At 38.1% G+C, this 27960-nt stretch overlaps 5 protein-coding genes across 11 annotated transcripts in view; all 5 read right to left on the reverse strand.

The window, feature by feature from the left end:
* The window catches only part of LOC309503986 (protocadherin gamma-A11-like), a gene marked incomplete at its 5' end in the record, with an annotated part of 186772 nt that overhangs the window by 106061 nt on the left and 52751 nt on the right, over positions 1 to 27960 (reverse strand). Inside the window, one exon of one of the 7 annotated variants that reach the window (XM_082176892.1) lies at positions 21430 to 24125. The exons of the other annotated variants lie outside the window; for them this stretch is intronic. Within the exon in view, the coding sequence (XP_082033018.1) occupies positions 21430 to 23805 (2376 nt within the window). Of the gene's footprint in view, positions 1 to 21429; positions 24126 to 27960 lie in introns of those variants that run through there. 7 annotated transcript variants of the gene reach the window in all.
* On the reverse strand, positions 1740 to 5477 carry LOC309504102 (protocadherin beta-11-like). The gene is made up of 3 exons (XM_082177118.1): positions 4191 to 5477; positions 3136 to 3216; positions 1740 to 2539 (listed from the first exon to the last, which is right to left on the reverse strand). The coding sequence occupies exon 1, from the start codon at positions 5165 to 5167 to the stop codon at positions 4214 to 4216; it is 954 nt and encodes a 317-aa protein (XP_082033244.1). The 5' UTR covers positions 5168 to 5477; the 3' UTR covers positions 1740 to 2539; positions 3136 to 3216; positions 4191 to 4213.
* LOC309504013 (protocadherin beta-15-like) overlaps positions 6995 to 27960 on the reverse strand; it is a 65714-nt gene continuing 44748 nt past the window's right edge. The window contains exon 2 of the mRNA XM_082176966.1: positions 6995 to 9270. Coding sequence (XP_082033092.1) covers positions 9229 to 9270 — 42 coding nt within the window. The 3' untranslated portion in view covers positions 6995 to 9228. The remainder of the gene's footprint in view (positions 9271 to 27960) is intronic.
* Positions 13214 to 16139, reverse strand: LOC309504017 (protocadherin beta-15-like). The gene has a single exon (XM_082176971.1). The coding sequence runs from the start codon at positions 15877 to 15879 to the stop codon at positions 13486 to 13488; it is 2394 nt and encodes a 797-aa protein (XP_082033097.1). The 5' UTR covers positions 15880 to 16139; the 3' UTR covers positions 13214 to 13485.
* On the reverse strand, positions 16637 to 19592 carry LOC309504000 (protocadherin beta-15-like). Its single transcript, XM_082176945.1, has one exon. The coding sequence runs from the start codon at positions 19582 to 19584 to the stop codon at positions 16978 to 16980; it is 2607 nt and encodes an 868-aa protein (XP_082033071.1). The 5' UTR covers positions 19585 to 19592; the 3' UTR covers positions 16637 to 16977.

Raw genomic sequence — 27960 nt, forward strand, 5'->3', positions numbered from 1 at the left:
GAATAACAGGGAGACTTGATTGATAATACAAACGTGATTGTCTCCATCTGTAGATTTTAACAGATATTATGACGACTAAACATGTTATGAAAAGAAATGAGACTGCAGTCAGAGCCAAGACTAGATAAAACGTCAGGTTGTCGTTGTATTCCTTGTCGTGCGTAAAGTCAGTGAACTCCGAGAGCACTTCAGGGAAGCTGTCCGCCACCGCCACGTTAACATTGACTGTAGCTGATCGAGAGGGCTGCCCGTTGTCCTCCACTACAACAGTGAGTCTTTGTTTGACAGCATCTTTATCTGTCACTTGGCGTACAGTTCTTATTTCTCCATTCTGTAAGCCCACTTCAAACAGCGCCCTGTCTGTGGCTTTCTGCAGTTTATATGAGAGCCAGGCGTTCTGACCAGAGTCCACATCAACAGCCACCACTTTAGTCACCAGATAACCCACATCTGCCGAACGAGGCACTATTTCAGCCACCACAGAAACACCTGACTGGACCGGGTATAGAACCTGAGGCGCGTTGTCATTCTGATCCTGAACGTTAATGAGAACTGTAGCATTTGAACCGAGAGGTGGAGACCCTCCATCCTGCGCTCTCAAGTGTATCTTAAACTCTTTCATCTGTTCATAATCAAATGATCGCACCGCATGAATAATTCCATTGTCTGCGTTAACAGAGAAGTACGTTGAGACAGGAGAACCATTTACATCGGTATCTATGATATAATACGCGATACGCGCGTTTTGCCCTGCGTCAGGGTCTGTTGCTTGAAGAGTCAGCAAAGAAACGCCGGGAGAGTTATTCTCTAATATATACGCTTTATATTCACGCTGACTAAAGGCTGGAGCATTGTCGTTGATATCAGTGATATCTAGTGAAATCGTTTTTTTACTGAATAATGAAGGGCTGCCTTCATCTGATGCAACTAACGTTAGGTTAAAACTGGAAACTTTTTCTCGGTCTAGCGGCGCGTCGGTTACTAAAGTGTAGTACTTGCGCGGTGATGGTTTAATTGTAAAGGGTGAATTTTGCTCTAAATTTAAGCGGACCTGTCCATTTTTACCGGAGTCTACATCCTGGACGCTTATCAAAGCTACAATGGTGCCAGGAGGAGAATCCTCTTGTATCTTACCTGAAAAAGATGTCATGGTTATAATCGGGCTGTTGTCATTAACATCTACAACATCTATGACCAATTTACTTGCACCGGTTAGGCCCCATGGGTCTTTAGCCTGCAAATTAAGTTCATATTGCTGAACAGCTTCATAGTCTAAATTGCCAGTGAGTGTTATATCACCACCCAGCAAACATTTGGACGTTTAATGACCGTTGAAAAGACGTCCGTCCGAGACGTCCCGTCATGGTTGAAAAATAGTTCCAAAATGGAAGTTGAACCGACGTCATTTCTGGCCGTGAATTCCACGTCTTTTCTGGCCGTGAATTCCACGTCTCTTCTGCGCGTCCCTGGACGTCTAAATGCGTCGTCATATGTGTTTAAATGTGTTTCTGCATAATTTAAGTGTATATATAAGCCTGCATATAAAATAATCACACACCTATTGTGTAACATCGTGAAAGACAATCAAGTCTTGAGGTTTAGCCTACACATCTTGACAAAGGTTCTAAAAAGGTCCAAAATTGGTCCAGTCAGACCTGAACGTCAATAAAACGTTTTAATCACGTGTACATCAAAAACAATAACACATTATTTGTGGACATAAGCAAAAAAGAAGCATGTTCTGATTAAGCACAACATTTTATTGATATTGAACAGCCAAAATTTCTCTTTATTTTTTTCAATGTTTAACATTTCGTGAGCTTAGAATTTTAAGGTTCTATCTCCACTTTTGGTTGAAATTGAGTTTTTGACAATCTGATCCATTAGGTGTTTATTAATGCCTGTGTGGTGTTATTTTTGTAAAAAAAAAAAAAAATTGTTAGTAGTTATTAATAAAATAAAAGGTTCCATCTCACAAAACATAAACCGAGTTTAAAAACTTTGATGCTTTATAAACTACAATAAACGGAGATAGAACCTTATAATTCTAAGCTCTCGATTTGTTAACCAAACTAAAATACCAATTGCAAAATACTTAATTATTATATAAAGATAGTTCACCCAAAAATGAAAATTATGTAATTTACTCACCAAATTCCAAACCTGTATGAGTTTCTTTCTTCTGCTGAACACAAAAGAAGATATTTTGAAGAATGTTTGTAACCAAGCAAATAGAGCATCCACTGACTACCATTATTGGAGAAAAAATGATTATTAATGGGAAGCGACATCTGCTTGGTTACAAACATTCTTCTAAACATCTTTGTGTTTAGCATAGAAAGGTATACAGGTTTGAAACATGAGGTTGAGTAAATGATGACAATTTTCATTTTTGGGTGAACTATCCCTTAAACACATTGTTTGGCTCATTTTTTGTATCCACCACCCCCAGCTCTTCCTGGAGTGTGTTTCAGGTGTTCTGCCATTGCTGCATCAATTTCAGTGTCTGTAGCATGTGGGCTCCACCTCTTCACAGCATCTAAGGGAAGAGAATATATTTCTTTTTAAAATAAATGAAAATTAAAAATTTGAGGTAAATGACATGCACTTATTTTCAAAATATTTGTATGGTCTTCAGCTAAATTCAAAACAGCATTTGTCCCCTGCCTCTTCAATACCACTGTGGTGCCCTTGAGAAAGACCCTTAACTAGGTGTGTAACAGTGAGAAAGTGAACAGGACATTTCTGATAAAGACAGGTGGGCTGTGATGTCCCCTGAATAGACATGTTTAGCAATTCTAAAATTACAAAATTTTTAAAGCAGTTACTGAAAACATACATGTTCAAATCCAGCTAAACATTTCATTCTACTTCAGATAATTTACTTTCTGAAAGAAACTCTCAAAAGGCTACATTAATAATTTACAGTAATAACTTTGACTGTATCATTAAACATACTTTATACTATGGTATACCGTTGTATAAGTTCAAAGCAACTTTTAGCCTACTAGCTAATTTTAGCCAAACTCAGTTAGCCAATTTCAGTTGACAATGTGGGCATCATTTCTTTCGGTTCATTCATGTCAAACAAGTAAAACTCTAGCACGTGAATCTAATAATACAAAATGTACGTACCCAACAGTAGATTTTTAATAATATGGGCCTCAATTCCTCCTCTTTTCGTGGTTGTTCAAACTTCAGTGTTCCGGAGTGAGTCTATGGGGAAAACGCGTTAACATCTCGTGAGATAATCTAACCTATCGCGGGATTTGGTAATGTCGGGAGATCTTTTGTTACATCTTGGCAGCACAGTTTTGGCAATTACATCCAACTCAGACATAAATGGTGACCAGATATATTTCTGTTTTACATGCATACATTCCATAAAAAAAAAATAAAAAAAAACACAACATTACCGAAAAGGTAAGGTAGGCTAAGGTTGAAATAATGACTAAAATGCAGAGGCTTTGCATTAACTTAACCACACTGGGAACTGTGTGATTATAATTTATTTAAACAAGATAAAGTAAATATATTTACTTTGTATACAATTCGTGTATTTCATAAAGATAATTCCTGGGGGTTTTTTTTCTGTCTTGCTTGACTAGATGTGTAAAGGACGTCAGTGGACGTGTATTCACAGCCTTGACGTGTAAAGGACGTCAGTGGACGTCTTCACAACCTCTTAAAAACTACTTGGGCAATTAAATGAATTTTTGCAGTATTAACCATGCAAGGATTAAGCACAGCTTTTGCATATTTCACAAGGATTCCATGATGGAGGGTCATGATGGACTATAAATGCACGTGTAAAAGACGTCGCCAGGTGACGTCCTCTCACCCGATACTATAGACGTGTAAAGGACGTCAGTGGACGTATTCACACAACTTATTAAAACTTTAATTTAATAAAAAAATTAATTAATTATTGCAGTATTAACCACAAAAGGATTAAGCACAGCTTTATCACAATTGATTTCATAGAGGGTCATGATGGACTATAAATGCACGTGTAAAAGACGTCGCCATGGTGACGTCCTCTCTCACCCGAAACACAACATGGTATATATTGAACTACACGTAGCTAAAAGTCAAAATAACAATTATACATGCAACCTCAGATAACTGTAGACATGCACACATGTATCTGAATGCATTTTTAGCAAATGTTCTGTGTTACATATTTTTACCGATTTATGCCGTCATACCGCGACTATTTTTGGCCAGGGACACGACGTTGCCGTCGGACCAATGTTTGCTGGGCAGTGGCTGCACTGATTTGGAAGAGGTGCGCTGCGTCCTCTACCATATGAGTAAATGAATACGTGACATTGCCATTGAAACCTTGATCTGCATCAGATGCACTTACTTTAGTTATAAACGTCCCTTTTACTGCGTTCTCAGCTACACTTGCTTTATACATTGTTTCAGTAAAAATGGGTGCATTATCATTGGCATCAAGAACAGTAACGAGTATTTTAACAGTTCCAGAGCGCGGCGGGTCTCCACCATCAATAGCCGTTAATATAAGTGAATGCTCGCTCTGTTTCTCTCTGTCCAGCACTGACTGCAACACCATCTCTGCATACTTGCTGCCATCTGAGCGACTGTGCTGCTTTAAAGCAAAATTATCAGTAGGTTTCAGACTATAGCTCTGAAGAGAATGCAATCCAACATCAGGGTCAGTCGCGGCGTCTAACAAGAAAATGGTGCCTATAGGCGTGGACTCGCTAATCTCTAAAATGATTTCTCTCTTAGAAAAAACTGGTGCATGATCATTGATGTCTTGAATCTCGATTGTAATCGAGAAAAATTCGAGAGGATTTTCAAGCAAAATCTCAAGACCGAAACTACAAGGTGATTTTTGTCCGCAGAGCTGCTCTCTGTCTATTCTCTCTTTCACCACCAAATGTCCTTTGTTACGGTTCAGTTCGACATATTGTCTACTGTCATCAATAACGAGACGCGCACGGCCAGACACCAACCTTTTCACATCCAAACCGAGATCCTTCGCCACATCTCCGACAAACAATCCAGGTCTCATTTCCTCTGGAACAGAGTAACGAATCTGCCCGGACGCCAAGTTCAGCACGAATAAAAGAAAAATGGAGAATCCTGCTTGCCATTTTACGCACCGCAGCAAATGGACTCCTTTGTTATCCCCCATCCTGCAAATGTAGTAATCCGAGAAAATACAATCATACACCACGAGTTTTCAAATATCCAACCATTTAAAAATCCCCTCGGTATTATTCAGAATGTTCCAAAAAGAGCTATGTAGAAACAAAAGCGCTTCGTCTGTTTTCTCGGTCCCGTCTGACGCAATGCCTTCTATACACAGCTCGTTTGAGCACTATCCTCTCCCTGGGCAACAGCACCTCTCACAGTAAATAAGAAGCACAACAGCAGTGCGGGACTGTCCAGCATCAGGGCCCAAAGAGCAAGGTCTGATTTATGAGAGTGCAATATGAGGTTCTTACACAGAAGCAGGGGCGGACTTTACCATTAGGCAAAGGTCGGCAATTGCCTTGGGCCCCGAGCTACCTAGGGGCCCCCAAAATGCCCTATTAACTTATGCTTAATTATTATTTTTTTCTATAATTTTTTTTATTATATATTTCTAAAACTCCGTTTGCGAAAAATGGCATCAAATCATTATTGTCGTGTCGCAGACAGGAGGGGGCCCCCCACCTCACTACATTGGACTATTCCATTATCTCACTTACTGCGCATATGCGAAAGTGACAAGGCTGTGCCAAAAAACTGACGGAGAAAAATAAGTGATTGACAGACAGAGTGTACAGAGTGACAGACAGAGTGTAGAGTAGTAGACAGAGTAAAAATGAAGCGAAGCTAGCTACCCAAGCGGTGCCGAAAAAAGGAGGAAGCGGGAGGAAAGCAAAAAGTCTGTAAAGGTGCGCGGCGCGAAAGTTAAACAATACGCAGTAACAGGAGGACTGGGAAATACACAAACAGAGCAAGACGAGTCTAAACGCGAAAATGTAAAGTTTCGAAGTTACCCAAGCGGCTAAAATAAAAGAAAAAAGACGCTGATAAGTATTTGGGAACGCTGCCAAAGATGACAAACTTTTTTACGGCTACTGTTGGGGATACAGATCAGGAACAACAAAGTCCAACGCACAGAAAAATCGTGAAGCAAAGAGGACACGCAGATCGACATACAAAACTGAGCAGTTTACTTATCAATCATGATATTTAAAAAAAAAGATCAGCTCTCAGATTCTGTCAATTCTATTACGAAATTCAAACAATAAATACCGTTTTGCCATTTTAATGTGACGTGACAGATTCCTATAGCGGCACGTGAACTGATCATCTCTAGCTAATAGTAAATAAACACGAATTAACAATGTTGAAAGATACAGTATAACTTACCGAAATGTATATTCCTCATTCATAATATCAATCGTGTTTTTCAACCGCGGAAAGAGGTAAAACAGCTGGAGAACAATCGTCACATAACATTTACCTCAGGAAAGCCATTTAATTGGCTAGAAAAAAAAAGAGCTATTGAGAGTATTTGGCTAAATATGTGTACTACATTACTTATTTTAATCTTAAATTATACCAGCTGATAGGGCTTTTTTTTTTTCTTGAGAAAAAGTAACGCCTATCTTGTGAAACGTTACCTAATATTTTTCCAAATGAGTCAATATTGAATCAAATCACAAGAATTGAATCGAAATGGTGAAATTTGTCAAGCAAAAAAAAACCATAGCTTACCAGATATTGTACCATGTAAACATTGTAACATGTTTCTGTTTAGGAGTAAAGAAGTGTATGCAGGGTTAAAGGGGACGTTTTTTTCTCCTCTCTAACCTTTACTTCCCTGTAGATTAGCTTTACCTGCCTATCCACCATTCAGTCGGTACATATTTTTTTCGTTCTCTTTTAAAGATTGGATGGGGAGGGGCCCATAGCCTACCTACCTTCGCCTTGGGCCCCCGATTTGCTAAATCCGCCACTGCACAGAAGTTACATTTCTGGATCTTATGGATGTCATTACTGGACAGAACCTCGAAAGTGAGCACCTTGTGCTTAAAAAAAGTACAATTCATCATTGAGATGAGCTCAGAGCAGGCACAATGCAGGATTAAATAAAGTCAGATTTGAGCAATTACAGTTTATCATGGATCAGTAACCTATGTATTCCATGACAGGTGTTTAACAAGAAGGCCAAACATGATTTTAGGTGCAATCTTGTTTGGCCACCCTCTTATCTAATAAAAAATTATGAAGAAAGTGTGTAATATTGAGCCAGTCAGATGTGATCCTACTGTCTAAGCCAGCTGATGATGACCTACCTTTGAGAGGATGAAAGTGAGTGGAGTGTTCTCCCAAAAAACAGACACAATCTTCAGTCTGGTCCAGTAAAAGCAGAATGTGTGTGTGTGTGTGTGTGTGTGTGTGTGTGTGTGTGTGATTGTTCATATGATGTAAGAGGACACAAATTTGTATAATGACATGGGTATCACACTGGTATTACAGCATAGATGTGGTTTATGAGGACATTTCCAGAGTCCTCATAATTATAATGGCTTAAAAACATACAATGTTTTATTAAAAATAGAAAGTTTTGTGTGATGAGTAGAATTAGGGAAAGTATAGGAGGAGAGAATATACAGTTTGTACAATATGAAATGCATTACACTTATGGAATTTCCTCATAGTGATAGGTGCACCAACTTGTGTGTCTCTCTCTCTCTCGTCTGTGTGTGTGTAATTCAACTACATAACAACAGAAATTGTGCAGAAAAAGTTTATAAGTGTCAAATTTTCATAGCAATTAAAATAAAAGATTTTCAGTAACACTTACAATAAGGTTTAATGCATTACCATTTGTGAATGCATTAGGTTTTAACCTTTTTTTTATCTGGGACAATTTAACCAATACAACTTGTAACATTTCAGGTTGCATAAATTAGCATTGTTATGAATGAAATGAACTGCGAATGAACGTAATATATTATTAAATGAACAAAACCCAGATTCATAAATGGTTTTAAAATGTTATTCTTACTTTATGATGAATTTAACTTGATACAAATTATAAATTGTTACCAGAATGTATCCTCTACAAGGTTTTGCAGTGTTACAATAATAATTTGAAAATGTTTGCACACTGTAAAAAATATTTTTCATGATTTGTTATCACAACTTTTAATCTTTTGTCTAAGCAACTTAGATAATTAATATGGGTCAGATAACATAATATTTTGAGTTTCTATTTATTAAACGAATCTCTTTGTTGTATTAACAAATTTTTTTATTTCAATGAACTAAAATTTAAGGCAACCACTTAAGTAACTTTAAGTTAAACCAACAATAATTGTTTACAGTGCAGCTATATAAATACAGAAGCAGGGTATGTGTTATTGTTTTGTATATTTTTATTGTACAGTATGTAGTTTTGGGTTCTGCAGATGATTCAAACACGTACGCTGACTACACATCTGTGTGGATGCATAAAACATGAGCAGCTCTGAAGCTGCCGCATAGTCATACATACTTAGTGTGGTGAGACTGCATTATTCAGACTCTGTCCCATATAGCCTGATGCACTTTAATGCTGTAAAAGTGGGCCAGAGTCCAGCCTTAAAGCATAGTGACACACTGCTGCAGCAGGGGAGGAGGGACCGAAATAGTGCACACACACACACACACACACACGCGCACACACACGCACACACACACACACGCACGCACACACATACACACACACAGTCTGGTTTGCTATCTTTGTGGGGACTCTCCATAGACGTAATGGTTTTTATACAGGACAAACTGTATATTCTGTCTCCTTACACTAACCCACCCCTAAATCTACCCATCACACAAACCTTTCTGCATTTTTACATTTTCCAAAAAATATAATTTAGTTTGTTTATTAACCCATTTCCCTCGTGGGGAACCGCTGGCTACTCCCTCAATGTATGTGATCTCAGGTTTTACTATCCTTGTGGAGACATTTGGTCGCTCTGGCAGTGTTTTAGTGAACCACCACAAGATGGAGCACTGCACATACTATATGCTTACATTCAGATACTGAACTGAACATGAGCAAACAGCCCATCATGAGGTCTTTCTCTAAAAGTAAAAACATGTAGCGGAGGTTTTAAGGAGAGTATGAAAATTTAAATGAGACTGAAAGAGAGAGAGATAGAAAGTGCAGTGGAAAAAAGCTTTCTATGGATTGACGATAATATTTTATATAATAAAATAACAGTATTTCAAATATGAGTTTCTTACCTATAAGAGGAGATTGATTCATTTCCATTAATCAGGACGAAGCGCAGGTGCAAGTCATGGAGGGGAGAAAAGAGAAAGAAAATAATGAATAAAAATAGATTTACAATTTTTCCTGAAGAAAATGTGTTGATTTGTTCGAAGCACTTACACTTGTGCAATTGTGCACTTAAGCAATAATGGTGTTTGCCAAGGCAAGCATTTATATTACTGATTAAACAAAATGAAAAGAAACACATACTAAAAGACAAAGATCTAAACAATAAAATGAGAGAAATCACACCCAAAGTGCACTCAGAAAAGCCATAAAACACTGAGTATGGCTTTCACAGAAACACTGTAACATAATGACATATTAGCATACACAATGATCATCATCATGATCTCCAGCGTGATTGGAAAGTGTACACTGAGAAACACAAGAGTGTGTGGGACATGAGGAAACATTTCTGCCTCTGTCACCCTTAGTAGCTCTTCATGGAGGCATCTCTGCATGTGCGCACTAAAATAATCAGATTTGATTACAAGTCTATTTTGCTGTCCATTGAGAGAGAGAGAGAGAGAGAGAGAGAGAGAGAGAGAGAGAGAGAGAGAGAGAGAGAGAGAGAGACAGACAGACAGACATGTACAGAAGTGTTCAGCAAAAGTAGGCCTGCCTAAAGCAACAGTTTAATCACACATGAGTGAACATTTTAAATAGCACACAGTCACTGACTGGAAAATGCACAGCATTCTGTGGATACGGATCTGCAGTACATCACAGTCCCAATACTGTACACTCTCAGAATAAGAGGTACAAAAGCTAGCTCTGTAGTGATACCACTTTTAAATAGTGCTAATATGTATAATTTAGGTACTAACATGTACCTTTAAGATACTTATATGCACCCTTTAGGAGTAAATGAGGTACAAGGGTGTACCTTTTGAAAGGGTAACCGTACAAGTGACCACTTTTGTACCTTTTTCTGAGAGTGATACCAAGCATTTAACTACATGTATATTCCATGCAATCATAACTGGCACTAAGAACAACTATTGTTAAGTCAACAACTATGATTCAGGTAATAAAACACTTAAAGTTTTTTTTTTTTGGTATATTAAGTGGTATATTAACCATCCGAAGATCTGATGCTAATTAAAGGGATAGTTCACCCAAAAATGAAAATTCTGTCATCATTTACTCACCCTCAAGTTGTTTCAAACCTGTATGAATTTCTTTTTTCTGCTGAACACAAAAGAAGATATTTTGAAAAATGTCTGTAACCAAACAGTTGATGGACCCCAATGACTTCCATAGTAGGAAAAAAAAATACTATGGAAGTCGATGGGGTCCATCAACTGTTTGGTTACAGACATTTTTCAAAATATCTTCTTTTGTGTTCAGCAGAAAAAAGAAATTCATACAGGTTTGAAACAACTTGAGGGTGAGTAAATGATGACAGAATTTTTCATTTTTGGGTGAACTATCCCTTTAAATTTGCCCCTAATGTCAATTGAAAATCCCTAAATTAATCTCAGAATGCCATTTGATTGAAATTTATTTGCAAATTCACCCCAGTCTCTCTGTTGTAGCATTATTGTGGCATTATTTATGCTCACGTGTATGCATCAGGCGTTCATGGCCCGATTAAAAGGCATGTCAGAACATATTATACACTGCAGATGAGCTCAGTGCACAGTCACAGTTATAAAACACACAAACATCTGCTCAGAGAAAACAGTACTCTCCATCTAGACTCTCCATTTAATCAAGCAGACCAACAGTTTACATGTGGCCTTATAGTCATGAGACTAAATCATCCTTTATCCTAGATAAGAAGCTCAAATGTCTGGACAGTTGTTAAATGATGCTTAGATATGTCATAAAAACGACTCATTTTTAGACTCATCTTCATGGCAAAGTATCTTGGTAAGTGTAATAAAAATGTTCAATGAAGATAATCGCATTACACTTTTCACACATTGTAGTATAGCAACATTTCTTACTAGTAACTTTAAACTCTGCAATAGAAATATCTGCTTTAGAGCAAAAGTGAAGCTAACAATAGCAATATACGGTATGAATTACTAACCGAATGTATGACCAGTAAGATAACTTGGTACTAAGCTTCAAAGTAATAATTTAACTATGAACAACTTTAAGGTGAAAGGCCATTACAATTGTATCTTATGCTACCTGGATTGAAAGACAAGCATATGCACACACATATTCTGTCATCGCACTGGTTACTGCAAGTACATTTACTGTTAAAATTTTTTTTCCCACTTAAAAGAGATGCTCAGATTGTGCCTCTTTTGATAAATATTTTTATTAATATAACTCCTAAAGCTGAAAGTCACTTTACAAAGCACATAATGCACACACACGCACAGCACTATGCAGAGTAAGTGTTAAATATATCTAAATTATAAATGTAGACACCTCCAGTGACAGTGATTCTGGTTCAAATCAATAACTAAATACTTACAGATTAACATCTTCTGGTAAAAAAATTGTGTTTGTGTAAATTAATTATACATTCACAGTTTGTGTATTGTCAAGGTTCAAAGGAAATATTTATTATTTGAACTTTAAGGTAATCACCAGTAACAAATTGCACATAGATGACATTGCACATTTATGAGAAAGGATAAGAAAGGAGTTTTCATAAAACGTCAGATTAATATGTATAAAATCAAAAATAAAGCACAGAGTAAAGAGCACGGAAAGACAGATGAAGATACATTTGTGATAAATCTGGTTCACAGAAGCAGAAGAGGGTTTATGTGAAATGTAACATCTTTCAACCATTTAATCTTTCAGTCTGAGAGAGAGAGAGAGAGAGAGAGAGAGAGAGAGAGAGAGAGAGGAGAGAGAGAGAGAGAGAGAGAGAGAGAGAGAGAGAGAGAGAGAATGATCGGGCAGAAATATCTGCAGTCAAAGAATGAAAAGATGGATCCTCATCAAATACAAACTCCGTGATTACCAAGGTTATTATAGTTTTGCATTTTTAAATTATTTTTAATTTAATAAAATTTTCCTGTAAATTTCAGTTTTAGTTTGTTTCATTAATGGTTTTCTTAGTTTTAGTTTAGTTTAGTTATTTTGTGAACACATTTCTAGTTTTTATATATTTAGTTTCAGTTTTAGTTTTAGTAATTATAGTTTTAGTAATTATAGTTTAGCAGAGTTAACAGAACACTTCAATTTGAAGACATTTAATTTCAAGTTTAATGTTTGCAGTTTACAGTTAACTCTTGTGCAAACCTCTTAATAAAAATAAATAAATAACTGACTGACATTCATGGCTTCCAAAGGAAAAAAGTAAAGTCTGTGCTCATTGTGAGATCATACACAGTGCTGCTCAAAGGTTTACACACCCCTTGCAGAATCTATGAAAATATGAATAATTTTAACAAAATAAGAGGGATCATACAAAATGCATGTTATTATTTTATTTATTTATTTATTTAGTACTGTCCTGAATAAGATATTATATATTACATAAAAGATGTTTACATACAGTCCACAAAACAAAAACAAAAAATAGCTGAATTTAACAGTTATGGATCATCTAGGTAAAGACACACATTATTAAAAATTAATTTTTTATGAAGTATGGACCATGAGTCTGCAATAAAGTAGGAGACATAAACTTTTGAACGGGGTCGTTTGAGCATTTTTATTGATTCAGCTATTTTTTTTATACATTTTTTTGTCTTATGCAAACATCTTTTATGTAAAATATCTTATTCACACAGTACTAAATAAAAAAGAACATGTATTTTGAATTATCCCTCTTATTTTGTTCAAATTATTCACATTTTCACAGATTCTGCAATGGTTGTGTAAACGTTTGAGCAGCACTGTATATATATATATATATATATATATATATATATATATATATATATATAATTCTTATTATATTTTAAAATAATACATTAAAGCAGATCCGCATAAAATATTAAAGAGCACACAAAAGTCTTTAAAGTGCAATTATAAAACATTGTGTAAAAAAAAAAAAAAAAAAAGATTATGGATGTCAAGATCTTGTCACATGCAGAATCAAAGCAGAAAAGGACATAAAACAAAAGTGAAGGATTTACTGTAATGTGTTTTCATGAAACAGGTTAATGCATATAACGAGGAACATATGTCATTTGCTTGAATAAAGCCTTCAGTCCGATCTGTTGATAAGGATTTTCTGTATGATTGTCAGGGTCAAACCATCTGGGTTAGAATTTATGTGGCACTAAGAGCGTTGCACGTGCAGTGCTTCGGCCAGCCACATGCACTGACGTCCCACTCTTATTCCGCATGTCAAAATCAACAAAGTCAGAGCCGAATCTGAAGTCCCCTTTCCACGAGCCTGTGGTTAAGAATGCATTATATTGATCATCCTTCTGCAAAGTATTGAAGCGGCTCACGTCGGAGTAGCCAGGTGGTCCGTAGGTGGGAGGAAAAACGGGTAAGTTTGCAGTTGAGCGATACATGTATCTGTGTCTACATAATCTCATATAGACCATAGCAATGATGAGCACAAAGAAAAGACTGGACACGCCTGCCAGAGCCAGTATTAAATACAGAATAAGGTCCTTGTGAGCATGTGACTCTTCCAAGCCACGTGCAAAGAGCTCATCGATGACTGGCAAGCCATCTTCAATCATAATATTGACAGTTGCAGTGGCAGACAAAAACTCAGGCCCGTTATCACTCACAGAGACTAGCAAGGTTTGTTTGATCTCATCATCTTCCGCAAATGGTCTTAGTGTCCGAATTTCTCCACAGTGCAGTCCAACAGAGAACAAATTAGACTGCGTGGCTTTCAAGATTCGATAGGACAGCCATGCATTGTGCCCAGCGTCTGCATCAACAGCAACCACTTTAGTGACCAAATAACCTGCAGGAGCAGCTCGGGGCACAATGTCATCTGCAAGGTATCCATCAAACTGAACTGGGTACAGAACAACCGGAGCATTGTCGTTCTGATCTGCAATAAAGACCCGGACAGTGCATGTGCTAGTGAACTGAGGGCTGCCTCCATCTCGTGCCATCACTGGAACATGGAAGTGAGTGGACGTTTCGTAATCAAAGGGCCGTCGAGTAAATATCTCGCCGGTCTCTGCGTTAATGGAGAAAAGAGAAGCTGCATCTTCTGAAAGAGAATACAGGATTCTAGCATTCTGCCCCTCATCTGCATCATCAGCTCTGACTTTAATGACTGGGGTTCCCTGAGGCTGATTCTCTGCAAACTGGATGCTGTAGTCACTGTGTCTAAAAATAGGAGGATTATCATTAACGTCTGTGACTGTTATGGCTACAGTTTTGCTGCTGAATAAAGGGGGTGTTCCAGCATCCACAGCAGTCACGGTTATGTTATAGTGAGGACTCTTTTCCCGGTCTAAAACTCCATCAATCACAAGCATAAAGTAATTCTTCACTTCTGATACGAGCTTAAATGGCACATCGTCAGATATCTCACACGTGACCCTGCCACTGGTGCCGGTATCAAGGTCATAAACATTTAGCAAAGCCACCATGGTTCCAGGTGAAGCGTCTTCTGGCACAGTAGCAGAATTTGATTTAACTGCAATAACAGGTGCATTGTCATTCACATCTATCACATCTATGATGAGTTTACAGTGAGATGACTGTCCTCCTCCATCTTTGGCTTGAACATCCAGCTCATGAGAACTGGCCTCCTCGTAATCCAGTGCGCCCATGACCCTCACCTCTCCCGTCACAGGGTCAACCTCTAAAATCCCTCTTGTCTTATCAGGCACGTGACTGAAAGAGTAACTAACTTCCCCGTAAATCCCGCTGTCTAAATCGGTTGCATTTAATTTAACCAACACAGAACCTTGAGCTGAATTTTCTTGTGCGCTGACTTTATACACCCTTTGACTAAACACAGGAACATTATCATTAGCGTCTAACACGTGAATGTGAATTGAAGCTGCTCCAGAACGAGAAGGCCGGCCACCATCCACTCCACTTAGGGTCAGAAAGTGATCAGCCTGGTTTTCTCGATCCAAAGGCTTTTTGAGCACCAATTCAGGATATGCATTTCTGTCCACCTGAGTATTCATCTCTAAAGCAAAATATTCACTCCCACTGAGTTGATAATGCTGAACAGAATTAGCTCCTATGTCAGGATCGTGAGCACTTTCAAGTGGAAAACGCCTCCCTAGGACTGTTGACTCCAGTAGCTCAAGCTCAATCTGCCCGTTATCAAATGCTGGGCTGTTATCGTTGATGTCCTGGATGTCCAAGAGGAGACTGTACACTTTGAGCGGATTCTCCAGTAGCAGTTGAAATTGCAGGACGCATGGTGCAGACTGTGAGCAAAGCTCCTCGCGGTCCATTCTCTCGCTCACCAACAGAGAGCCCGTTTCTGGACTCAGCTCGCAAAACTGTCGGCTCCCCTCAGCAACAACTCGAGCATTACGTCTCTTGAGCTCCGTCACATCTATTCCCAAATCTCTCGCCACATTGCCGATGATGGAGCCTTGCTGCATCTCCTCTGGAACCGAATAACGCACTTCGGCAAGAGAACCGCACATGCAAATGAAGCAGAAGTAAAGCTGAAGCCAGAAATGTGCCAGTACGCATCTTGACAAACAAATCATGTTGTAAAATATTAATGGTTACATTTAAATAATAAAGAACAAAAATAATGAGGATAAAAGCGCATTCTGAAGAGATCCTCAATGGGGCAGACACTGCTCTGATGCCTGCTCCTGTCGGCTTAGATTTTTATTTTCTCTCTCTTTCTCTACACGCCTACAGCACTCCCCTCCCCGTCCATCCCTCATCTCTCCCTCCTCTCCTCTCCTCGCTGTGCAACACTGATTAAACTGGGGCATCAGGGCACACAGCACAGATGAGATCACTTCTTCCTAAGCTGTTCATAACATGAGAGCGTCACCCAGAGACCAAATGTAGGAGTTACAGACCCACAAACTCTTTCCACAAAAAATAAATTAAAATTAAAATACAAAATAAAAACATTACTACAATGTTCGTTATATATATATATATATATATATATATATATATATATATATATACACACACACACAGGCATACATACATACATACACACACACACACACACACACACACATACATACACACATATTATTTCAGGGGCCAAAAACAGGTTTGAAATTTTTTTTTTTTTTTTTTTTTTACATATATATATATATATATATATATATATATATATATATATATATATATATATATATTAGAAGGACTGAACAAACATCTTAACTTAAAACTGTATCATAAGAAACTCTCAAATTCATAAAATACATAATTAATAATAATAATTATACACACTAGGTTGTAATGGTTACCTAATTAAAATTCCCCTCTGGAAATGTATTCAAAAAGCCACTATTTTGAATTCTATGTAAAACTTCTAATACCAGCCAAATGAATAGTTATAAGGCAATGCACTTATGTTATAACTGGTAAAGCCAGTTTTTTAGGTTGTAACCTCAACACAGAACAATAAGAAAAAAGAAGAATTCCATATGAATGGTTGCCAAAGGTGAGAAAAAACGCAGTTTATAAATCTTTCTGATTAGCAAGATTTGATGAGACTACTGCTCCAATATCTACTTTTGCAAGGCCATTAAACAAACAAATACTTAAAATTAAGTGTAAATCAAATTTCACGGTGATAATACAGCGCACATTAAGAAAATGCTGGATCAATTTCATACCTTATTTTCAGAGGTGCTTTCTTGCATAGCCTCTGCATCAAGCCCTTCAAGATCATCCAAAGCTGTCTTTTTCAGAGTCAGGTCAGCAGTCAGTGTGCCCTCATTATAAGATCTGACGAACTTGAAGTCACTAGTGCGCGAGCCCGTGGTCAGGTACGCGTCATAATTGTAAGTGCTGCGGAGAGTTCCCGCGCCCTCCACCTCTGCGTAATTTGGAGGGAGATAGGCGCTGGGAATGGCTACAGCTCCATCAAACAACAGTCTGGGCTTTCTCCTGCGACAAAACCTCACGGCCAGGATGATGATGATGAAGGTCAGGAAGAAAGTGGAAACGGACACCAGCGCGATGATCAAATAAAACGTCAGTTTGGAGCTGCTCTCGTCATGAGACATGTCTTTCAGTTCTGGAACTTCAGCCAAGTTATCTGATATGAGTAAATACAACGCGCACGTGGCTGAGAGAAAGGGCTGTCCGTTATCTCTCACGGACACAATAAGGTTCTGTTTCATGCTGTCAGATTCAGACATGTCCCGCTGCGTCCTGATCTCCCCGCTGTGGACACCGATAGTGAAAAGTCCCGGATCAGTCGCTTTAATAATGTGATACGAGAGCCACGCGTTCTGTCCAGAATCCGCGTCCACGGCGATCACCTTGGAGACCAGGGAGCCCGCCTGCGCAGCTTTGGGAACCATCTCGGTCATGAAGGAGTTTCCTTCCGGAGAGGGGTATAATATCTGAGGGGAGTTGTCATTCTCATCCGATATGAAGACACTCACGGTCACGTTACTGCTCAGAGGAGGAGAACCGTTGTCTCTGGCTAACACGAGCACTTTGAAACTCTTCATCTGTTCGTAATCAAACGACCTCACGGCATGAATGACCCCGGTGTCTCCGTTAATGGATAGAAAGGAGGACACCGGTGCGCCATTGACATCAGAGGACAACAGAGAATAAACTACAGTGCCATTCTGTCTCCAGTCCGGGTCTGTAGCTGATACTGAACAAATAGAGGAGCCCGGTTTGTTATTTTCTTGCACATGAGCTCTGTAATTCTGCTCCTCAAATACAGGTGGATTATCATTCACGTCAGCTACAGTCAAGTGAATATTCTTAGTGGAAGATAAAGGCGGAGAGCCCTCATCAGTAGCAGTGATTGTAATATTATAATCAGAGAGCAGCTCGCGGTCTAATTCACCTGTGGTCACCAGAGAATAGTAATTTTTGATTGAAGGTACGAGTTTAAATGGGACGTTTTGCTGAATGGAGCAGCGCACCTGTCCGTTATTCTCAGAGTCTCTGTCCTGAACATTAATGATGCCAACCTCTGTACCGGGTAACGCGTTCTCGGGAATCGGTCCTTTAAGTGATTTTACTATTATTTTAGGGGCGTTATCATTAATGTCACTTACACTGATTACAACGTTTGAGTAAGATGTTAGACCTGAACCATCTTTAGCTATTATTCGCAGAGTAAATGTGCCTTCTTCCTCAAAATCTAGTGGCCCTTTTATGCTGATAACTCCTGTCTTCCGATCAAGGTAAAACAAATGTTTATAGTCTTCCATAACATGACCAAACTCATACACGACTTCACCATTTTGTCCCTCGTCAGCATCAGTAGCGCTCACTGTCACCACTACAGTATCTACAGGAGCATTTTCAGGTAGACTGACTTTATAGACGGCCTGACTAAAGACTGGAGCATTATCATTAGCATCCAGCACAGTGACGTGTATGGCTACAGTCCCTGATCTCGGTGGAGTCCCGCCGTCTACCGCAGTGAGAATTAAAGTCACCTCTTTCTGCTGCTCACGATCCAACTCTTTGTTTAAAATGATTTCGGCGTATTTCTCTCCAAGAGAGTTGCTTTGCACTGACAAAACAAAATATTCATTATTTTGAATAGAATAGCCTTGTACAGAATTTTGCCCAATATCTGCATCGTTTGCTTCTTCAAGCAAGAAGCGCTTGCCTTTGTCGGCGGATTCATTTATCTCCAGATTAATCACATCTTTACCGAAATAAGGACTGTTGTCGTTAACATCTTGAACCCGAAGACTGATACGATGTAATTCTAAAGGATCCTCCAGCACGAGCTCTTGATTTAAAACACACGAATCTTTCTTTCCACAAAGCCCCTCTCTGTCAATCCTTTCCGCTACGGTCAGTTCTCCAGTATTCAGATTAATGTCACAGTATCGTTTTCTGTTACCTTCAGTATCAATGCGAGCTTTACGAGATGACAGTCTGTTCACATCGAGTCCGAGATCCTTTGCTATATTTCCAATCACAGATCCGCGTTTCATCTCCTCCGGGAAAGAATAGCTCACGTCTCCATAAGCGGTGTGCGCCATCAGCACGAAGAACAAAAGGCCAAACATCTCAGCAGGCAAAGCAGAACGTTTAAAATGTTTCAGAAATTGTTCAGAAAATAAATCCAGATATACAAGTAGCATGTAAAATAAGCATAAGTGTACAAATAAAACCAATGTCTGAAATACTCCTTCGATCACCGTCGACGAATTTCTATAACAAGACGAGCTTGAAACTGTGTATGACATCAGAAGCAGGGTGGAGAGATGTGTACTGAACACACACATGGTTTTGCAGGTAAACAGCGACACTGTGAGTTAAAAAGAAGAAACTAGATTAAAAAAAAAAAAGTAAAAAAAAAAAAAATATATATATATATATATATATATATATAATTTGTTTTTGTTGTTTTTTTGGACAGGATTAAGTGTCGCATCATATAAAGAACTCTGGTTATATACTTAAAATTGTTTAGCAAAACAAAAGCCAGCAGCAACATTTTCTGAAGAGTGTGAGAGAAGTACGACCACAGTACGTGTAGTATTAAAAAAAGAACAGAAAAGATACAGCAGGATAGAGTTGTGTGAGGTATAATATAGGAAAGGAGAGAGCAACACGCTCAAACACCAAGAGTAAACGCCAGTGCAGCACCACGGACAGCGGCAGGGAAAACCAGCTCTATGCTATTTCCAAACAGAATACAAGGACATTGTTGGACATTTACAAAATCACACTTAATGGCATATCTCTGTCATCCGACTTTAATTCCATACCATCAATACATAAAGGAAACATCGATGAGAGAAAACGTAAAACTACTTAAAATATTAACATTCATAGATCATATAAAGCAGAATCCACGGACACACATAGCCTACTAATGATCCAAAACATATTTAAAACTAATACTAAAAAAATCTAGAAAGAAGGATTATTCAACAGAGTGAAGCAGAAATTAGATTTCTTACCTCTAAAAATCACCAACAATCAACTTTTAACCTATTTAAATCCAAAACAGTGGATAGTGGGGAAAAATACAAGTACCTAAATAAGTAAAAACACATCGATTTGTGAATCATGCCTCATGACTTAAAACTGACCACATGACCAAAAAAAATTTATAAAATGAAAATAAATTAAGACAACTTAACTCATGGTACATCTCTGATGTCAAAATGTCACTCATATACTACATGAAAGAGACAAAAGGTCTGTCAAGAACAGAGTCTGCTGCCAAAGAAAGCACTCAGTTTAGAACACTGTAAATCAAACCATTCTTAAAAGAAAGACTGCTAGACCTAAAAAAACAGATACACTGTCCTGGACTCCAATAACTGTATTTCATACGCAAGTTAACGCCTCACAGGCCTTTTAAAAGTTTGTGTAATGAAGTCTACGTAAATGAAGCTGCTAAAAAATATGTCATATTAAGGACACCATGATGAAAGTAGCCTAATGCAAAAGGTACAGAGTAATTTCTTACTGAGTTACAGAGAAGGCAGAAAGAATTATTGAATTTAAAAAGAAAATTAGCATGAAAAAACTTAAAACAAGTTCCATTATTTATTTATTTTTAACTTTCTAAATAATTTGCAAATGTCGTTAATCCTTTCGATATCAAAGCCTCAGTCACCAATAAAAAACGGTAATAAACATGATGATGATAATACACAGAGACAAGCCATATCGCATGACTTAAAACCGTGAATCAAAAAAAAAAAAAAACAACGTCGTTATGAGAGCATGCTTAATCAGATAACAACAACAACAAAAAAAGCTTCCAAAAAGACGAAGCAAGTTCTTTGACTTTAGAAAGTTTAGAGGCAGGGAAAGAGAAAGTAGAACGACAGGAAAATATAAATAAAAATAAAAACGCAAATACGTAAAACATAGATTCGTGAAATAATTCGTGAATCATCTTGACTTACAATTGATAACTCGTGACCAGAAAATCAAAAAAATATTTATAAACATACCAATTAATGTAGCTACTTTTCTGACATCAACTTCACCCTCAGAAAATCTCCACGTGATCTTTTAAAGAGCCTGTTGCCAATCAATGCGGTCAACTTTGAACGCAAATACACATGGAAGACCAGAGCATTAAAACATAAATACTTTGTTAGTCCTACCTGAAACGAGTCGCTCATTTCTGCATCAAGTCCTTCAAGATCATCCACAGCGGACTGAGTCTTTTTCAGAGTCAGGTCAGCAGTCAGTGTGCCCTCATTATAAGATCTGACGAACTTGAAGTCACTAGTGCGCGAGCCCGTGGTCAGGTACGCGTCATAATTGTAAGTGCTGCGGAGAGTTCCCGCGCCCTCCACCTCTGCGTAATTTGGAGGGAGATAGGCGCTGGGAATGGCTACAGCTCCATCAAACAACAGTCTGGGCTTTCTCCTGCGACAAAACCTCACGGCCAGGATGATGATGATGAAGGTCAGGAAGAAAGTTGAAACGGACACCAGCGCGATGATCAAATAAAACGTCAGTTTGGAGCTGCTCTCGTCATGAGACATGTCTTTCAGTTCTGGAACTTCAGCCAAGTTATCTGATATGAGTAAATACAACGCGCACGTGGCTGAGAGAGAGGGCTGTCCGTTATCTCTCACGGACACAATAAGGTTCTGTTTCATGCTGTCAGATTCAGAAATGTCCCGCTGCGTCCTGATCTCCCCGCTGTGGACACCGATAGTGAAAAGTCCCGGATCAGTCGCTTTAATAATGTGATACGAGAGCCACGCGTTCTGTCCAGAATCCGCGTCCACGGCGATCACCTTGGAGACCAGGGAGCCCGCCTGCGCAGCTTTGGGAACCATCTCGGTCATGAAGGAGTTTCCTTCCGGAGAGGGGTATAATATCTGAGGGGAGTTGTCATTCTCATCCGATATGAAGACACTCACGGTCACGTTACTGCTCAGAGGAGGAGAACCGTTGTCTCTGGCTAACACGAGCACTTTGAAACTCTTCATCTGTTCGTAATCAAACGACCTCACGGCATGAATGACCCCGGTGTCTCCGTTAATGGATAGAAAGGAGGACACCGGTGCGCCATTGACATCAGAGGACAACAGAGAATAAACTACAGTGCCATTCTGTCTCCAGTCCGGGTCTGTAGCTGATACTGAACAAATAGAGGAGCCCGGTTTGTTATTTTCTTGCACGTGAGCTCTGTAATTCTGCTCCTCAAATACAGGTGGATTATCATTCACGTCAGCTACAGTCAAGTGAATATTCTTAGTGGAAGATAAAGACGGAGAGCCCTCATCAGTAGCAGTGATTGTAATATTATAATCAGAGAGCAACTCGCGGTCTAATTCACCTGTGGTCACCAGAGAATAGTAGTTTTTGATTGAAGGTACGAGTTTAAATGGGACGTTTTGCTGAATGGAGCAGCGCACCTGTCCGTTATTCTCAGAGTCTCTGTCCTGAACATTAATGATGCCAACCTCTGTACCGGGTAACGCGTTCTCAGGAACGGGACTATTAAATGATTTTACTATTATTATAGGGGCGTTATCATTAATGTCACTTACACTGATTACAACGTTTGAGTAAGATGTTAGACCTGAACCATCTTTAGCTATTATTCGCAGAGTAAATGTGGCTTCTTCCTCAAAATCTAGTGGCCCTTTTATGCTGATAACTCCTGTCTTACGATCAAGGTAAAACAAATGTTTATAGTCTTCCATAACATGACCAAACTCATACATGACTTCACCATTTTGTCCCTCGTCAGCATCAGTAGCGCTCACTGTCACCACTACAGTATCTACAGGAGCATTTTCAGGTAGACTGACTTTATAGACGGCCTGACTAAAGACTGGAGCATTATCATTAGCATCCAGCACAGTGACGTGTATGGCTACAGTCCCTGATCTCGGTGGAGTCCCGCCGTCTACCGCAGTGAGAATTAAAGTCACCTCTTTCTGCTGCTCACGATCCAACTCTTTGTTTAAAATGATTTCGGCGTATTTCTCTCCAAGAGAGTTGCTTTGCACTGACAAAACAAAATATTCATTATTTTGGATAGAATAGCTTTGTACAGAATTTTGCCCAATATCTGCATCGTTTGCTTCTTCAAGCAAGAAGCGCTTGCCTTTGTCGGCGGATTCCCTTATCTCCAGATTAATCACATCTTTACCGAAATAAGGACTGTTGTCGTTAACATCTTGAACCCGAAGACTGATACGATGTAATTCTAAAGGATTCTCCAGCACGAGCTCTTGATTTAAAACACACGAATCTTTCTTTCCACAAAGCCCCTCTCTGTCAATCCTTTCCGCTACGGTCAGTTCTCCAGTATTCAGATTAATGTCACAGTATCGTTTTCTGTTACCTTCAGTATCAATGCGAGCCTTACGAGATGACAGTCTGTACACATCGAGCCCGAGATCCTTTGCTATATTTCCAATCACAGATCCGCGTTTCATCTCCTCCGGGAAAGAATAGCTCACGTCTCCATAAGCGGTGTGCGCCATCAGCACGAAGAACAAAAGGCCGAACATCTCAGCAGCACCGCAGAACGTTTAAAATGCTTCAGATATTAAGCAGAAATTAAATCCAGCAATACAGCACTTGACATGTAAAAGAAAACACAAATATAAAACTCAATGTAGAATAATAGCCAGAAGGACAGCATTAGCAGAAATCAGTCGCCGTCGATGATTTTCTTTAACAAGACGAGCCTGAAACCCTGTATGACATCAGAAGCAGGGTGGAGAGACGTTGAAGACACACATTGTTTTGCAGGTAAACAGCGACACTATGAGTAAAAATAAGTTACTGCATAACAACAATTTCTATGACAGTATAAGGTGTCGGTTAAATGGCGTTTCTTCTTCTTCTTCTTTTTTAGCTAAACAAGAGCTGGCAGCAACACTCCCCGACGAGTGGAAGATAAAAACGACCACAAAGTTTTAGTAGTCTATCTCTCCACCCCACCCCCCCCAAAAAAAAAAAAAAAAAAGGTTGGGATAGAGAGTTAGGAGCTACATTATGTAGTAGCAAAACTCCAAACATCAAGAGAATTTACACTGCAGCACCATGGACAGCAACAGGGAAACCCTGCTATTTCTAACCAGACTAAAAGAGTGCTTAAAACGTTTCTGACAGATGAAACTGCTTTTATAAGCAAATTTCACATAACGAAGACATTGATGAGAAAATCCCTAATGTTAAACATTTGTGTTTTACAAATATGGTGTAGGCCTATGTGTCATTCATTGATGTACTGTGTGTGCTGCCAATAGACCAAACGGGCTGCTGGGAGTTGTAGTTTTTGATGTATGTTCTGTCCAATTTCCTGTGCTCCTCCCTGTCCTAATGTATAGGTGACGGGACCTACCAGCTGCTCCTCATCAATGGCAAGAGGAGCCAGTATTTAATCAGAACCAGAGAGAGAGCCAGTGCGAGATTTGTTCTCCCAAGAGCCTGAGAGTGTTAAGACGTTGCCAGTCCCAGAGTGTTGTTTCTTGTTGGTGTGCCATAAGCTTAAGTTGTGGCTGTAGTGCACAGCTTTGAGTTATGTGTCCGCTATTGAGTGTTGAAACAGTAAAGGTCCTTTCACACTGGACGCGATTTTGACGCACGAATAATTCGCTTATTCGTTTAGCTTTTGAAACTTTTTTCGCGTCTGGTGTGAAAGGGCCTTAAGGAGATGGTTGCCATTTTCTTTTGTTCTCATCTTTTCCTGTTTTATGTTAGTTAGGAAGTAAGGTTAGAGTGCTGTTGTTTATTTGTATTTATTTTTGCAGGTTAATTAGATTTCCTTCTACCAAGTAGTGATCTTTTGTTTGTTGTTTTGGCCTTACACCAAACACAAATACATAAATACAGTGACAAAAAAAGAACTCTAAACAAACAATTCCAGCAAAAAAAAAAAAAAAAAAAAAAAAAAAAAAAGGAGAAAAGAAGCGTGTTCTTCAGGAATCTTCTTCGTGTTCTTCTTCTTTTTTTTTGCTGGAATTGTTTGTTTAGAGTTCTTTTTTTGTCACTGTATTTATGTTATCACTTGTTCATTGTAAATACTTTTAATTGGAAATCGTACTTTGTGTACTGAGTGCTGGGACTGAGAACGGTTCAAACCTTCTCTTTGTCACTGCTAACCTTTGCATTAAAAATGTTACTTCCCTTTTGCCCCTAGAAATTTAATTGGGAACGTAATACCTAAACTACTTCAAAACATTATATAATTTTGTAGCATTACAAATTGCATAATCCATGCACAGATATACTGATGTCACAGAAAAAGTTCAAATGGGCTTAAAAAAACTTTTAGCCAACAGAACAAGACATATCAAGATTCCTTTCTTTAAAAATATACAACTTTAAGTTCTTTGAATCTAACATATTAGTTAAATACGGCATATTGTAGTTTAATTTATTTCCATAAAGGATTCAAAAGCTATTTTATGACAGATAGATGTATATACCTTATTCAGAGCACCGCCATGATGGGCATGAAAGCAAGACTGTGAGGGATAGACATACCGTGTTTTCAATGGCATCCTCTGGAAAAAGCTATGAAGCTGAGATCAATTATTTTCCACAGCTCATGTTGTCTGGAGTTTTGTCTATTTTAGTTTCTTGGAAAGATATTTTTGCAGTGTTTCATCAGTAGAATAATCCAAAAACACCTTGAATAATAGAACAACCCACTGAAGAGATGTATGTCTATCCCTCACAGCCTCGCTTTCCTTCCTATTAAAAATCTGAGATTTTGGAAAGAAGATGTGAATAAGTCCTATTAATCAGACTTTTTTTTAAACAGCTAAGGGTCAATCAATTATATACAATGTAAATTATATATATATATATATATATATATATATATATATATATATATATATATATATATATATATATATATAAAACGAATAGAATGAAAAAAAAAATTTCTAATAAACACAACGTTTAATGGAACATTCATGACTTGTTCAGTCATGAGCAGAAATCTAAAGATCAATCATAAATAGAACAATGAAGCTACTTCTCAGACTTTAAAGTAAACCTCAATCTTCAAGAGCTTTTTGTAAGTGAAAGCAATCTATTCAATTATAAATATTTATTCAGTCTGTAAGCAGAGCATATATTTTTAGAACACTAACTTCCCGTGTCATAGTTGAAAAGAATCACGTCCACACTGAGTCCCTCAAAATCTCAAGAACACAGATTTAACCATGGCATAAAAAATCCTCGAATTTCTGATCAAATTTCTGAACATGGTCCATGCATAAACTCCCATAAGGGCTGACTTAATGTCAAAACATGAATAAAACACTTTTATTACAAATTAGTTATTTCACAATATCAAAAGGCCTGACACAACCAAACATTCTCAGAGGATGTGAAAAGAGAACCAGCTCAATTTCTGTAACATCTACTCGTAAAAAACAGGCCTGTATACAGACCTACATCATATAAGAGCAAAACCTCACCAGCAACAGACACTGCCTGTACAGCACCATGGACAGTCAACAGAAATATGCCATTCCTACTAAACGTATTATCTCGGTGAACTGGTGAAATTAAGAATTTAAAGACCTTTAACAACAAGTATTAACAATTATTTCACATAACAGACAACATTAGGAATGCAAGACCATAAATTAAAAATATATATAGAAAAACATTGTCAATGATCCACATTGCGTGGGATCACATTGAATGCTTTTATCCAGGGCACCAAAATAATTTCCATGTAATGGATCGTTACCATTTCTGAAACCCTGTTTAATAAAAACAAAGTAAATAACGAATTATATTCAAGGCAAAATGTGCATCCACAAGATAAAAAAGCAACGATCAGTTTCAACAGTAATTTGCACAATATGGCCATTGTTTACAAAGATCCAAAACAAAAAGCTTGTCCATTCTATCACAATTTGCGTGTGCACGATGTGAGCCTCTTGTGGGTGATGTATTATAAAATACTCGCATGAACAGATCAACGTGGGGAAATAAATGTAAAAATAAGTTTTAAAGTATACCTACTTTTCAGATCTAAAACTGACCATCAAACATTTTCAAATCTACAAAAAGCACTTGAATGAGTCACGTAATCTGTTCAGCAAGATAACTTTTTTCTTTTTTTTTTTTACCAATGAAAGAACTCTGTAAACCCAATATATATATATATATCGCATCATATAAAGAACTCTGGTTATATACTTAAAATTGTTTAGCAAAACAAAGGCCAGCAGCAACATTTTCTGAAGAGTGTGAGAGAAATACGACCACAGTACGTGTAGTATTAAAAAAGAAAAGAAAAGATACAGCAGGATAGAGTTGTGTGAGGTATAATACAGGAAAAGAGAGAGCAGCACGCTCAAACACCAAGAGTAAACGCCAGTGCAGCACCACGGACAGCGGCAGGGAAAACCAGCTCTATGCTATTTCCAAACAGACTACAAAGACATTTACAAAATTACACTTAAATGGCATATTTCGGTCATCAGACTTTAATTTCCATCTATAAACCATCAAAATATAAAGGAGACATCGATGAGGGAAAACGTCAAACTACTTAAAATACCAACATTCATAGATTCAATTGCAAATATCAGAATCCACGGAAACATAGCCTACTAATGATCTAAAAAAATATGAAAGATAATATAAATAAAAAAGCTAGACAGATGGTTTATTCAACATAATTAAGC

Source organism: Leuciscus leuciscus (assembly GCF_965113295.1).
Source record: "Leuciscus leuciscus genome assembly, chromosome: 8".
NCBI classification, from domain to species: Eukaryota; Metazoa; Chordata; class Actinopteri; order Cypriniformes; family Leuciscidae; genus Leuciscus; species Leuciscus leuciscus.